The sequence below is a fragment of the Scyliorhinus torazame genome, chromosome 9 (assembly GCF_047496885.1).
Source record: "Scyliorhinus torazame isolate Kashiwa2021f chromosome 9, sScyTor2.1, whole genome shotgun sequence".
NCBI lineage: Eukaryota > Metazoa > Chordata > Chondrichthyes > Carcharhiniformes > Scyliorhinidae > Scyliorhinus > Scyliorhinus torazame.
Window position 1 is genome coordinate 101,679,916 of NC_092715.1, and position 14,606 is coordinate 101,694,521.

General features: G+C 46.2%; 1 protein-coding gene across 16 annotated transcripts in view; it reads left to right on the plus strand.

The window, feature by feature from the left end:
• The window catches only part of cast (calpastatin), a 318,006-nt gene that overhangs the window by 206,013 nt on the left and 97,387 nt on the right, over window positions 1–14,606 (plus strand). For all 16 annotated transcript variants that reach the window (XM_072516336.1, XM_072516333.1, XM_072516334.1 and 13 more), the window contains 6 exons: window positions 3,791–3,916; window positions 7,978–8,034; window positions 10,438–10,527; window positions 11,938–12,033; window positions 12,442–12,504; window positions 13,576–13,701. In XM_072516336.1, the coding sequence (XP_072372437.1) occupies window positions 3,791–3,916; window positions 7,978–8,034; window positions 10,438–10,527; window positions 11,938–12,033; window positions 12,442–12,504; window positions 13,576–13,701 (558 nt within the window). The remainder of the gene's footprint in view (window positions 1–3,790; window positions 3,917–7,977; window positions 8,035–10,437; window positions 10,528–11,937; window positions 12,034–12,441; window positions 12,505–13,575; window positions 13,702–14,606) is intronic.

Below are 14,606 nucleotides of genomic sequence, written 5' to 3' on the forward strand. Positions count from 1 at the left end.
AAAAGTCTCTGACTGTCCCCTGATCATCTTATAAACCTCTATCAAGTTGCCCCTCATCCTTCTCCGTTCTAATGAGAAAAGGCCTAGCACCCTCAACCTTTCCTCATAAGACCTACTCTCCATTCCAGGCAACATCCTGATAAATCTCTTTGCAGCTTTTCCAAAACTTCCACATCCTTCCTAAAATGAGGCGACCAGAACTGCACACAGTACTCCAAATGTGGCCTTACCAAGGTTTTGTACAGCTGCATCATCACCTCACGGCTCTTAAAGTCAATCCCTCTGCTAATGAACGCTAGCACACCATAGGCCTTCTTCACAGCTCTATCCACTTGAGTGGAAACTTTAAAAGATCTATGAACATAGACCCCAAGATTTCTCTGCTCCTCCACATTGCCAAGAACCCTACCGTTAACCCTGTATTCCGCATTCATATTTGTCCTTCCAAAATGGACAACCTCACACTTTTCAGGGTTAAACTCCATCTGCCACTTCACAGCCCTGCATCCTATCTATGCCTCTTTGCAGCCGACACAGCCCTCCTCACTATCCACAACTCCACCAATCTTCGTATCATCTGCAAATTTACTGACCCACCCTTCAACTCCCCCATCCAAGTCATTCATGAAAATCACAAACAGCAGAGGACCCAGAACTGATTCCTGCGGTACGCCACTGGTAACTGGGCTCCAGGCTGAATATTTGCCATCTACCACCACTTTCTGACTTCTATCGGTTAGCCAGTTCGTTATCCAACTGGCCAAATTTCCCACTATCCCATGCCTCCTTACTTTCTGCATAAGCCTATCATGGGGAAGCTTATCAAATGCCTTACTAAAATCCATGTGCACTACATCCACTGCTTTACCTTCATCCACATGCTTGGTCACCTCCTCAAAGAATTCAATAAGACTTGTGAGGCAAGACCTACCCCTCACAAATCCGTGCTGACTATCCCTAATCAAGCAGTGTCTTTCCAGATGCTCAGAAATCCTATCCCTCAGTACCCTTTCCATTACTTTACCTACCTTATTCCTGATGCTTCTTGCGTTGAAGTATACACACTTCAACCCATCTCCGTGCCTGCAAGTACTTTCCTTTGTCAGTGTTACCTTCCCCACTGCCTCACTACACGCTTTGACATCCTGAACATCGGCTATCTTAGTTGCTGGACTACAAATCCGGTTCCCATTCCCCAGCCAAATTAGTTTAAACCCTCCCGAAGAGTTATAGAAAACCTCCCTCTCAGGATATTGGTGCCCCTCTGGTTCAGATGCAAACCGTCCTGCTTGTGCAGGTCCCACCTTCCCCAGAATGCGCTCCAATTATCCAAATATCTGAAACTCTCCCTCCTACACCATTCCTGCAGTCACGTGTTCAACTGCACACTCTCCCTATTCCTAGCCTCGCTATCATGGGGCACTGGCAACAAACCAGAGATGACAACTCTGTCCTGGCTTTTAACTTCCAGCCTAACTCCCTAAACTCGTTTATTACATCCACACCCCTTTTTCTACCTACGTCGTTGGTACCAATGTGCACCACAACTTCTGGCTGCTCCCCCTCCCCCTTAAGGATCCTGAAGACACGATCCAAGGTCGCTCTGGTGGGCTGGGACATCATGGTGCCAACAACTGGCTCCAAACAGATCGGGGCCATCTTTGAAGGGCACCCCAGCCAACGTTGCAGCCGAACGGCCTTCAGCCGACATCACGGAGATTTCGGGGGCTCCCCCTCCCCACCATCGATATTCATCACTGGAAATTACCCCCCCCCCCACCATTCATCATTAGCACCCCTCCCCACTCAATCTCTGTGCTTCCCCCAGGGCTCCCACTTGTGTCTGCTCTGGCACGGCTCCTGGCATATGTTGGCAATGCCAGGTTAGCAGTGGCACTGCCCAGGCATGTCACCCTGCCCTCCAATGGCTATATTTACATCTGCACCCCTGGAGGGATCCCCTCGACTGCCTCATGCCTGGCCAAACCTGATGTAAACCTCGCTGACGTGAGGTATGAATATTTAGTGAGGGGGGATTATTGACAGGCGTGCTAATAATATATAAAATTATGGAAATTTATTAAACTTAAGTTCAGGCTTTATTATGACTTCGCCAATGAAGTGCGGAGAAAATCGGGAAACACAGGGCGGGATTCTCCGAGCCCCGCGCCGGGCCGGAGAATGGCCGCAACCACGCCACGCTGCCCCAACGCCGGCACGTGATTCTCCGAGGAGCGGAGAATCGCTGCCATTTGCGGCGGCGCTTTTGACGTGGTGCCGGTCGCGGGCCACTGTCCGCAGCCGGGCCGCCGATTCTCCGGCCTTGATGGGCCGAGCGGCCGTGCGGAAACGGCAGAGTCCCGCCGGCGCCGTCCACACCTGCTCGCAGCCAGCGGGAGCTCTGCGCACAGGGTCGGCGCCCACCGGTGGGGCCCACCGGTCGGCGGGCCGGCCTCTCCAGCCCCGGCCCTATTTTGTTACGTGGCCGGCCCCTGAACCCCCACGCCATGTTGCGTCGGGGCTGGCGCCACTGCGCATGCGCGACTTGGCGTGACGCCACTGCGCATGCGCCGGTTGTCACGGCGGCCAGTTGGCGCCGGGAAGGGAAGCTGGAGCGTCGTGATCTGCTCCAACGCCGTGCTGGCCCCCAGAATCAGTTGTGCCCACGCCCGTTTTGCGTCGTCGTGAAACACAACGGCGTTCACGTCGGCGCGGACGCTCTGCCTCCATTTTGGAGAATCTCACCCACAATCTCTCCAGCAAGAATCACATTTCATGATTTTTCCCAAGATATTCTGCCCACTGGTCCTGTGGACTATGAGTGCGGGCTCAATATTCTGCCCAGGATCTTGGGGAGTAAACATCTCACTCTGCCCGAGGAAAGACTGGATAGGATGGGAGCTACAAAGAGGCAGGCTTCCTAAAGTACAAGTTACTATCCAGCTAACCAGGGAATTGGGACGGTTTAAGATGACTGGAGTTAAGAGAACAGAGACCAAGCTATTGTTCAGAATAATTCAAGGAAGAGTAAACAAAGTATTCTGAGTTAAAGAAACAATTGCAGTAACCATATTTAAAGTGGGACTGTAGCCTCCAAAAGTAAATCAAACGCCTGGTGTCATTTTAATACAGTCTGGGAATCGAGAGATAAAGCAATTGTGAGCAGTTTGCAAAGCAGTCAAGATAAAGAAATCCTAAAGGATTGATGTGATATCTTGGACTGGATTCTCTGTTAAATATAGAACCAAAGCTTTGTTTAAAAGTGTCATTTAGAAAATCTAGTCTGAATTTTGGAATGCAAACGGCTAAGGGAAGAGAAGATTTTAAAGCGTGGTTTTGGGAGAGGAGTTTGGAAATTCTCACGTGACAATGATCTGGGGAAATTCTGAGAAGAAATCCACAGACACTAACTTGGGTTCGAAGCAGAGTGTGCATTTGACCACAGTCGTCTTGTGCGCTTAAAGGGACTTTTTGTGTTAATGAAACCATTGTAGATTAAGATGTTTGTTGTAATCCATGTTAATCTTTAAATCTGTGTTCAATTGTTAAACTAAGGGGGGAGTAATGGTGTAATGTATAATCAACTTTTCATGTTTAATAAATGTTTTTTTCTCGTTGTCAAAACTAATTAGTGGTCCTATGACTCAGTTCTTCCACGTTTTATTTTTTGAAAAGTAAAAGTTGTAATCTTTTAAGCCAGGGTTCCAGTCTGAGATTTTCCCATCCAGTTTTGACATCAACTGGGTTGGTAACAGATAGCTTATCTACGTTTATTGTATTGTTATTACAGAGTATGACAGAAGGTGATGTCCTGGATACTCTGTCAGCAGACTTTATCCAAAGGTCACCTGCTCCGATTTCAAAATGCTCAGCTCCGACCTCTCACTCTGCAGCTCCGCCGTCTAAGCAGCCGCAGGTATGGCTCCCATCTTAAACTGTTAGAGATTGCAGGTGGAAAGGCCTCTCTTCCTTTCTCCCAGTGGCTGGGATGACACTTGCTTGATTCAATTCTTAACCATCCAATTATAGGTTTAAGGGAGCCAATGCTGTAGTGGTATTGTCACTGGATTAATAATCCAGAGATCCAGTATGATCCTCTGGGACCCAGGTACAAATCCCTCCGTGGCAGATGGTGGAATTTGAATTCAAGTAAAATCTGGACCATTGTCGATTGTCATCTGGTACACTACTGTCCTTTAGGGGAGAAAATCTGTCATCTGTACATGGTCTGGGCTACACGTCACTCTTAAATGTCTTCAGGGATGGGTAATAAACTGGCCCAGCCAGCAAAGCCCAAATCCCATGAACGAATATTTTTAAAAATCAGAATATCAGCCCTGCTGCTGCACCATTACTTTTGGAGTAGCCCAAATATCTCTCATATTTTTCATCCAGAGCAGCACCATGGCAACAGTTTCAAGAGACACGTACTTTAATGAAATACAACTAACCACCCGGTGGCACAGTGGTTAGCACTGCTGCCTCAAAGTACCAGAGTCCTGGGTTCAATTCCGACCTCGGTTGATTGCCTTTGTGGAGTTTGCATTTTCTCCCCATGTCTGCGTGGGTGTCGTCTGGGTGCTCCGGTCTAAAGATGTGCAGGTAGGTGGGTTGGCCATTCCATATTGCCCCTTAGTGTCCAAAGGTTAGACAGGATTATGGGAATATGCAAGCCTGTGTGGGACATTCTTTCAGAGGGTCAATGCAGACTAGATGTGCCAAATAGTCTCCATCTGCATTGTAGGGGTTCTATGATTCTATAACCACTTCCTCTCAGGTTTCCTCCCGCAGTCCAAAGATGTGCAGGTTAGGTGGATTGACTATACTAAATTGCCCTTAGCGCCCAAAAAGGTTAGGTGGGGTAACTGGATATGGGAATAGGGTGGAGGTGTGGGCTTAGGTAGGGTGCCCTTTCTAAGGGCCAGTGCAGACTCGATGGGCTGAATGGCCTCCTTCTGCACTGTAAATTCTATGAAACATTCCATGAAGACCTATATCTCCTTATATGTAATTATGCTGCTATGAAGTGCCTTGGAACACTTCACTGTGTTATAATTGCAAGTTGCTGTTGTTGTAAGTTAGGAATTCTTTGGGCTACTTGTTGTTTAAGATTTTGGAATCTATGATGAATAATAAAAGTGGTTCACAGGAACCAATAAGAATACAAAAAGAGTAGATTTTAACTTTGTGTGTTAGTGTGAAATGGGTGGTAGGAATCAAAAATCCCTTTTGCATCTTTGACAATATTTATTTCCTGCAATAGGATCTGCCACTGGTGTCTGCCATTGTGGCTGGGAAAACCTGTCAGAAGCTCATTTGCATCCTGTTAATGGGGTGCAGATGACCGCCACTCGTACTCCCAGGTTCTCTGCAATGCCAGTGAGGAAACACACCGGCATAAAATGCGTTCGTACAGCATGGCTGGCAGATGTCAGGACTCACCTGAACAATCCCGAGGCTGCCTCCAGAGTTTGAGATGGAGGCTGCCCACACCATTGGACCCTAAAATGCCACAGCAGTATTTCAGGGGAGCATCTGCAGGTAGACTTTCCAGATTAGGTGTCCCGGAGCGGGCCCATCTTCCAGCCTTAGAATTATCCAGGAAATCTATCTTCACTTTTTAGGAGGTCCATCTTCTTTCTTCACTAGTGGGTCAGTGATGTTGAGCGCCTTTTCAATATGGCACCTGGACACGACGGTGGACTACACAAAATCTAGGCCTGCCCTGCCACTAAATAGAGTGTGAAACACTCGGGTGAGTCAGGGTCAGAAGCTTTGCCATATTTTCCCGCAAGCCTCCACAGCGGGAAACACTCCACATTCCCGCCTCCACCACGGCACTTGTCTCAAAATGGGAGAATTCTGCTCAATATCTGGTCATTGAATTTTGTTTAATGTCACGTGTACCGAGGTACAGTGAAAAGTATTTTTCTGCGAGCAGTTCAACAGATCATTAAGTACATAAAAAGAAAAGAAAGTACATAATAGGGCAACACAAGGTACACAATGTAACTACATAAACACCAGCATCGGGTGAAGCATACAGGGGTGTAGTGTTAATCAGGTTAGTCCGTAAGAGGGTCGTTTAGGAGTCTGGTAACAGCCGGGAAGAAGCTGTTTCTGAGCCTGTTCGTGCGTGTTCTCAGAATGTTATATCTCCTGCCTGATGGAAAAAGTTGGAAGAATGAGTAAGCCGGGTAGGAGGGGTCTTTGATTATGCTGCCCGCTTTCCCCAGGCAGCGGGAGGCGTAGATGGAGTCAATGGATGGGAAGCAGGTTTGTGTGATGAACTGGGCTGTGTTCACGACTCTCTGAAGTTTCTTGCAGTCTTGGGCCGAGCAGTTGCCATACCAGACTGTGATGCAGCCTGATAGGATGCTTTCTATGATGCATCTGTAAAATTGGTAAGAGTTAATGTGGACATGCTGAATTTCCTTAGTTTCCTGAGGAAGTACAGGTGCTGTTGTGCTTTCTTGGTGGTAGCATCGACGTCGGTGGACCAGGACAGATTTTTGGAGATGTGTACCCTGAGGAATTTGAAGCTGCTAACCATTTATTGGGATTATTGTCGCTGCCCCACTCCACTAGGTTCTCTATCTCCCTCCTGTATTCTGACTCGTCGTTATTCGAGATCCGGCCCACTATGGTTGTATCGCCAGCAAACTTGTAGATGGAGTTGGAACCAAATTTTGCCACGCAGTCGTGTGTATACAGGGAGTATAGTAGGGGCTAAGTACGCAGCCTTGAGGAGCCCTGGTATTGAGGACTTTGTGGAGGAGGTGTTGTTTATTCTTGCTGATTGTGGTCTGTGGGTCAGAAAGTCGAGGATCCAATTGCAGAGTGAGGAGCCACGTCCTAGGTTTTGGAGCTGTAATATGAGTTTGGCTGGGATTACGGTATTGATGGCGGAGCTGTAGTCAATAAATAGGAGTCTGATGTGGGAGTCCTTGCTGTCGAAATGCTCTAGGGATGAGTGTAGGGCCAGGGAGATGGCGTCTGCTCTGGACCAGTTGAGGCGATATGCAAATTGCAGTGGATCAAGGCATTCTGGGAGTATGGTGGCGATGCGCTTCATGACCAACCTCTCAAAGCACTTCATTACGACTGAAGTCAGGGCCACAGGACGGTAGTCATTGAGGCATTTTGCCTGGTTCTTGGTTGGCACCGGTATGATAGTGGTCTTCTTGAACCAGGTGGAGACCTCGGAGCGGAGTAGGGACAGGTTCAAGATGTCCGCGAACACATCTGCCAGCTGTTCCGCGCAGACTCTTGAATGCACGACCAGGGATCCCGTCCAGACCCGTCGCCTTCCACGGGTTCACTTTCAGGATGGCTGATCTGACTTTGGAAGCTGTGATGTTGGGTATGGTGTGTTATGAGCTGCTGGGGCACTTGACAGAGGATTGTTGGTTTCCTGCTCAAACCAAGCATTATCACATTGATACTTTTGGGAGCAAATTCAGTGAAAATTAGTTGCTACATTACAACATTGACAACACTTCAGTATTACTTAATTGGTGGTAAAGCTCTTTGAGCTTTCATGTGGTTGTGAAAGGTGCGAAATATAAATAATTTGTTTTATTTTTATTGCACCTACCAGGCCACCTTCCAGTTTTAAAATGGTGGAGATTACAGGGAATTAGTTTGAGCAGCATTGTACTATCAATCCGTACAAATGACAGTCAGACACTCTCCTCTCCCAGTGCAGTTGGGGCCTGATTGCCTCCTATGCTCCCAACAATTGGAGCCAATAATAGCATTTGAAAAAAAATTTGGAGAACCAACCTGCTTCATTGGATTGTTTTCCCACAACACTGCCCAATCCTGGAAGGCTGATGTGTGTCATGTGACCATGCATATTGCATTTAAGATCTTAAAATAAGATGATATGGACGTTTCTGGAAAACTGAAATTGTTGATCACAAATTAATACAAAAGGTGAAAAATTATTGTAATGTTGGTTTGTTTCTTGCAAAGGCACTTCTGAAAGCTTCAAAAGCTGCCCCAGTTTCTGCGGGGAAAAGTGATGCTAAGGTAAGTGAATAAAGAAGAGTAAAATGTGAAAAGAATGGCAGTGCCAATCACAGCAGAGGAATTGTACACAGTTCACTTTAGGAAACTATCACAGATCATTCCCAAATACCATTTCAGATATAAACACAAGCCACCTGACCTACACGGCCCACCATTTTCGCTTACCTTTAATGTGACAGTTGAGCCTGCTTGCTCCTCACAATCTCACTTGCTTTGTCATTCGATGTTACATTTCTGCTAACGACTTCAGTTAATATAAGTTCTCACTGCATCCATTGAAAAAAATAAAGAGGTTTGTCCTCGAATTCGCCACGCTTAGTCTTTAAATGCCTTTGAAGTTTTGAGGGTTTTAATCTTTCATTTGGCAGTACTTCCCTGCATAACACACACGGCCTTTGCACCCTGATTTGCATTGGAACAATTAATAAACCCATACCTCAAAAGAAGTCTTTATACTCCTTTGTTCCTGATTTCAGCTTCTTTCTTAATGGGTTGTTCACCAGAGGCCCTGGAGCTCACACCAGCACTGCCGGCATTCACAAAATGAAGGAATCTCTCTCGCGCCCAGAGCATGTGGCGTCAGTGTATGGGGCGCGTGACCTGCTCCCTATTGCTGCTTATGGAGAGAAGGCTCCATCAATTTTCACAAAGAATCTGCTTCTGGGTCAGAGGGGAGGTGATCTGCCTCATTGAGTTCCAGGTGTGCGCACTGCTGAAGGAACATGCATGCGTGGGATGGCCAGCATTCTGAAAGCCAGTCGTATTCGGCATTTTTAAAAATAGATTTAGTATACAATTTGTTTTTCCAATTAAGGGTCAATTTAGCGTGGCCAATTCATCTACCCTGCACATCTTTTTGGGTTGCGGGGGTGAGACCCACACAGACATGGGGAGAATGTGCAAACTCCACACGGACAGTGACCCAGGGCCGGGATTGAACCCGGCTCCTTGGCACCGTGAGGCAGCAGTGCTAACCACTGCGCCACCATGCTGCCCCACAGTCGGCATTTTTAAAAGCCGGTCCCAGCCATGGGGCACTCCCTCCTGAGATTGTGAATGCCGCAACCGATGGCCCGTGGCTCTCCTGACACCCACCCGCGAGTCGCAACCTTGAATTTGAAAATGACTGCTGTAGTGCATCTTGCAGATGGTACACACTGCTACTAATTTTGGTGGTGGAGGGAGTCAATGTTTGTGGATGAGGTGCCAATCAAGTGGGCTGCTTTGTCCTGAATGGTGTTGAGCATCTCGAGTGTTATTGGAGCTGCATTCATTCAGGCAAGTGGAGAGTATTCCATTACACTCCTGACTTGCGCCTTGTAGATGGTAGACAGGCTTTGAGGAGTCGGGAGCTGAGTTACTTGCTGCAGAATTCTCAGTGTCTGACCGCTCTTGTAGCCACAATATTTATAGGCTGGTACAGTTCAGTTTCTGGTCACTGGTAACCCCCAGGGTGTTGATAGTTGGCTACTCAGTGATTGTAATGCCAATGAATGTCAATCGGAGATGGTTAGATTCTCTTTTGTTGGAGATGGTCATTGCCTGGTAATTGTGTGGCAGAATGTTACTTACCAGCCCAAGCTTGAATATTGCCCATGTCTTGCTGCATATGGGCACAAACTGCTTCAGCAGCTGAGGAGTTGCAAATGGTGTCAAAGTGTGCAACCATCAGCGAACATCCCCACTTCTACGTTATAATTGGGAGAAGGACATTAATGAAGAGGATGAAGATGTTTGGGCCAAGGACACTACCTGAGGGATTCTTGCACCAATGTCCTGCGACTGAGATGGAAAAATCCTAGAATACAGTGCAGAAATAGGCCATTTGGCCCATCGAGTCTGCATCCACCCTCCAAAAGAGCACCCCACCTAAGCCCACTCCCCACTACCTCTTCACTTAACGTACAACTTTGGACACAGAAGGGAAATTTAGCATTGCCAATCCACCTAACCTGCACATCTTTGGACTGGCCTCCAACAATTACAACCATCTTCCTTTGTTTTGTTTCTTCCTTTTATTCCCCATTCCAAAATTCATCCATTTAGGATAAACCTACTTTACACTTCTAGATGCAGATCTGCTGCTGTGCAATACTTCCAGCATTTTATTCCAAACATCACGACAACCCTTCAGTATTCACCTGCACAGTGCTTCCCCACAAGTGTACCAAACTCACTGATTGACAAAATAAATATCACTATTCTGAATCAGTGCCTGTAGAAGCGATCATACTTCACAGTCGCACTATCGAGGCTCCCCTCTCAGACAAGGAAGAATTAACATTTTGGATTAAGGGTGGGCAGCAGTTGCTTGGGTTGTTTTCAATAGCATTTTTCTCTGCTGGAGAATATGTTTCTGCTGAACCTTTTCACAAATTTGAAAAATGTCTTTTATTTTTAAAGGGTGAAGATCCATTTGACCTACTTGCAGGATCACTTCCATCACAAGCACCAGACAATTCAGGTCCAAAATACACTGGTCCCCCAGTGAAGGTACAAATTAAAATTAATTCCTGGAGCTTTCATTCTTTGAAATAAATTCCTGTTACTGCATCATATGTTGGTCCATTTACTTATAGGATTTGTACATATGAAATTAGTATTGAGATGCTTGCCCCAGCTTATTGTTCTATATTGTTCTATCACATTTACTTGAGTGTTAAACATCCTAACGCATTTCCCATGAGATTGCTCAAGGAAGGTTTGACAGAAAGTCTAACAATGAGATATTAGGGCAAGTGACTGACTATGAGAATGAATGTTATTTTTTTAATACTGGGAATATTGTATGTCTGTGTGTATGTTTGTGTGTGTGAGTAAATGATTTAATTAAGCTGGGAAAAGATTAATGCAGACTTTTTGTCTGGAAGAGTTGAGGGAAAAGGAAGAAAGCGGCTTGTAATGAGACTTTTCCAGCCAAGTAAATTGCATTAAGAGATACCTAGCGATAAGCTGTTTTCAGCTGCAAAATTGTCAATGGGAAGTAAGAGGCTTTTACAGTTTGAAAAGGTTTCATAAGTAAACAGTGGAAAGTTTACAAAATGTTATTTGACCCGAAAGTGGAAATATTTCTATATTTTGGAAAAGTTAAGTTCAAAGGAGTGCTGAAAACAATGAACCCAAGTTGGAAAAGGACATTTTAGAATTACTTTGGATAGCCATGGGGCTGGTTTTGTGAGAATGACCTGCTGCAAACACATCTGGGCTGGAAGAAGGTGGGCAGTTTGAGTCAGCCACCTAGTCAAGCCAGAAAGGTCTTGAGGCTGCAAAAAACAGTTTTGTTCTGAAGTTTTGGATTTCCACAGCGGTGTGGAAATGAGTGTTGAAAGGTTGTGATGAAGGCCTTATTAGAGTGACAGCAGCTTTGGTTTGGGTAATATTGCTGTATTTTTGTAATGAAATACCTATAAGGGAATGTTGCCTGGGTGGTGTTCACTTGTACATCTGACCAAATAGGAGTCTTTCTGGGGGAATGTTTAGAAGACTAATTGTTAACTGTCTAACTAATATTCTGTACTTAAGTTTTTTTTTCTTTTTGTTAATAAACCTTTTATTTTTAAAACCCTAGAAATGTGACTAGATTTCTTGCTGCTGAGATGAGTATTTTTTCTTCCTGTTTTTAGAATACAGAATAAAAGGGTATGACCCAGTAAGCCAAGTTTCCCTCTGGAATTTGGTTTGCTTAGCAATTAACATCTACTGTGATCATAGTATAACCAACAGCTGAAGTAAAGCGATAGGTTTTGCACAACGTCCTAAAGGAAGAGACAGAAGTAAAGAGGTGTAATAAGCTTAGTTCACTGGACTCCAGCTAACATTTCACCGAAACACAGTATCTTGAGAATGAATCTCAGTACTTCTCTGAATATTAGCATTGAGTAATTGTATTCCTCATTTTGGCAGGAATCAGATGCTACCAAGAAGAAGGCTGAACGAGTGGGAGAAAAGGAAGAATCTATACCACCTGATTATAGATTTAAAGAACAACCTGATTCTAAGGTTTGGTCCAGCCATCATTTTGAGCCAAGTTAAAAATTGTTTCAATAATCTTTGCATTTCCGAAATTAATAGAGCTTTGAGAAAACAATTCTACAATTGCCCAATGTCAAAACAGTTTTTTCTTGTTACAGTAGGATAAATGATCTGGATATCGTAGGGTGCAATGAATCTGACAGTGAATTACAAAACGGAACTTGCTGAATAATTAAAACTGAAATCCGTATACCCTCCAATAACTAGTTCTGTTTCGCAATAACTAAATTTGTTTGCAATTGCACTTATTGACCTGGTGAGGTTTATACTGACGCCATGGAACAATGCGCTCTTGAATGCTGAAGTAAACACATGTTGCTGCATTACCAACTGCTTTCAAAGGAAGAATATGATGAGATTTGTTTCTTTCAACAGGATAAAGGTAAAGTGACCTCTTCCTCCATTGACACAGGAGCAAAGCCAAAAAGAACAGAGAAGGTAAAGAGGAAGTATTGGTTTTTTTTCTGGGAGCAGCATTGGAAGAGTAAAACTCTTTAGGGTACTTCCATAAATGAGTGCCATGCATTCCCTAATTATACCAAAGCCAGTGGTGGAAGTTTGTTCAAGGTTGTCACTTCACTAAGTACCAGGCTTAGGATCAGCAGTGAAACTCCAGTTTGTCAAAGATTGCAGAACTCAGGCTTATGGATTCGAAGGTTTGCAGAAAAACGGTGTTTGTTTGTGATTTCCTACTAGCGTTGAGGAAAAGGATGAGGGACACATAAATCTATTTGTAACATGAGGAATGTCAGAAAAGAGAAGAGGAAATTTTGCTCATCGAAACCTCATTCCCATCACTTTGCCTACCAACCATCACCTCCCCAGTCTGAGAATGTTTTTTTTGTGTTTCTTTACCTGTCCAAATGAAAAAAATTGAAAATATTAATCAGTTAATATAGTGCTTACAAAGTTCCAATTTTATAGACCTTCCTAGTTTAATGGTGGTGATGGTGGGGGGGCCTCCGATGCGGCCTGGCCCGTGATTGTGGCCCACTGATCGGCGGGCCGGCCTCTCGGTCCCCCGGCCTCTTTTCCTACCCGCCGGCCCCTGTACTCCTGCGCCATGTTGCGTCGGGGCCGGCGTGTCGAAGGAGGCATGTGTGCGTTGGCGCCGGTGCCGCTGCGTACGTGCGGATCCCGCAGCGCACAGTTCACGCCGGGATCGGCAGCTGGAGCGGCGTGAACCGCTCCAGCGCCATGCTGGCCCCCTGTAGGGGCCAGATTTAGTCCTGGCAGCGGCCCGTTCATGCCGTCGTAAAACGCATGGACACTCTGCCGCGGGATGGGAGAATTCCGCCCCTGGCTTGTAATACAGAACAATGCCAGCAAGCAGCGCAGATTCAATTCCTGTACCGGCCTCCCCGAACAGGCGCCGGAATGTGTTGACTAGGGGCTTTTCACAGTAACTTCATTGAAGCCTACTTGTGACAATAAGCGATTATTATTATTATTATACTCTTGAAATGTCTTTGAGATGGTTTAACTGTATTTATTGTATTGTTATCACAGAAAATGGCAGGAGATGATGTCCTGGAGTCTCTGTCAGCAGATTTTGTCAAAATTACTCCAGCTTCAATTTCAAAATGCTCAGCTCCGACCTCTCAGATGGCAGCTCCACGATGTGTGCAGAAGGAGGTATGGCTCCAATCTTAAACTGTTAGAGACTGCAGGTGGTATAGGCTGGGAATTCTTCAGTCTACCTCTTTCTGGTTTTGCAATTTATTGGTTATTGGTATGAGACTGGTATGGCACAAAGCTCTAAGCTACCCAAAGTCACTATAATGTCAATCGTAATCATGTCGGGAAAAGACACAATTTTTCGTTCAGTAGAATAAGCAAATCTACTTCTATTCATTTTGCTGCTTTCCTATGGATTTTTTTGCCCTCCAATTGGGACACTTACTTCCTCCGATCAATTACAACCCATCTTATCACCAGACCACAATGCCTGGGCTCTCAGAAAAACATCTATAATGAGGCTTGGCTGATAGTCCAGCCAATCATTAAGTTTTTGAAACAGCTGCTTCCCAGAAGAAACATTGGGGCCAGGATTCTGCGATCCCGCAGCTAAGTTCTGACACCGGCGTCAAAAACGGCGCGAGCCACTCCGGCATCAACTGGCCGCCCCGAGTATGCACCCCTTCCTAGGGGGCTAGTATGGTGCCGGAGTGGTGTCTGCTGCTCCAGCGCTCGGAAGTCGTCGCGCCATGGCCGGCGCAGGTCCGCTCATGCGCACCACGGCCGGCGTGAGTCCGCGCATGCGCGTGGGTTCCCGTCACCGTGCCGATCCCCGGGCAATATGGCAGAGCCCTATAGGGGCCCGGCGCGGAGGAACATAGGCCCCCACGGAACTAGCCTGCCCGCCGATCGGTAGGCCCCAATCGCAGGCCAGGCCACCATGGAGGCCCCCCTGGAGTTGGATCCCTCCCCCCCCCACCAGGACAGCCCCTGCAGCCAGAACTCCGGGGCCCGCCGGGTGGGACCATACATAACGCACGCAGAGAATCGCTGGGGGTGCCGCTTTCAACGGCCCCCGACCG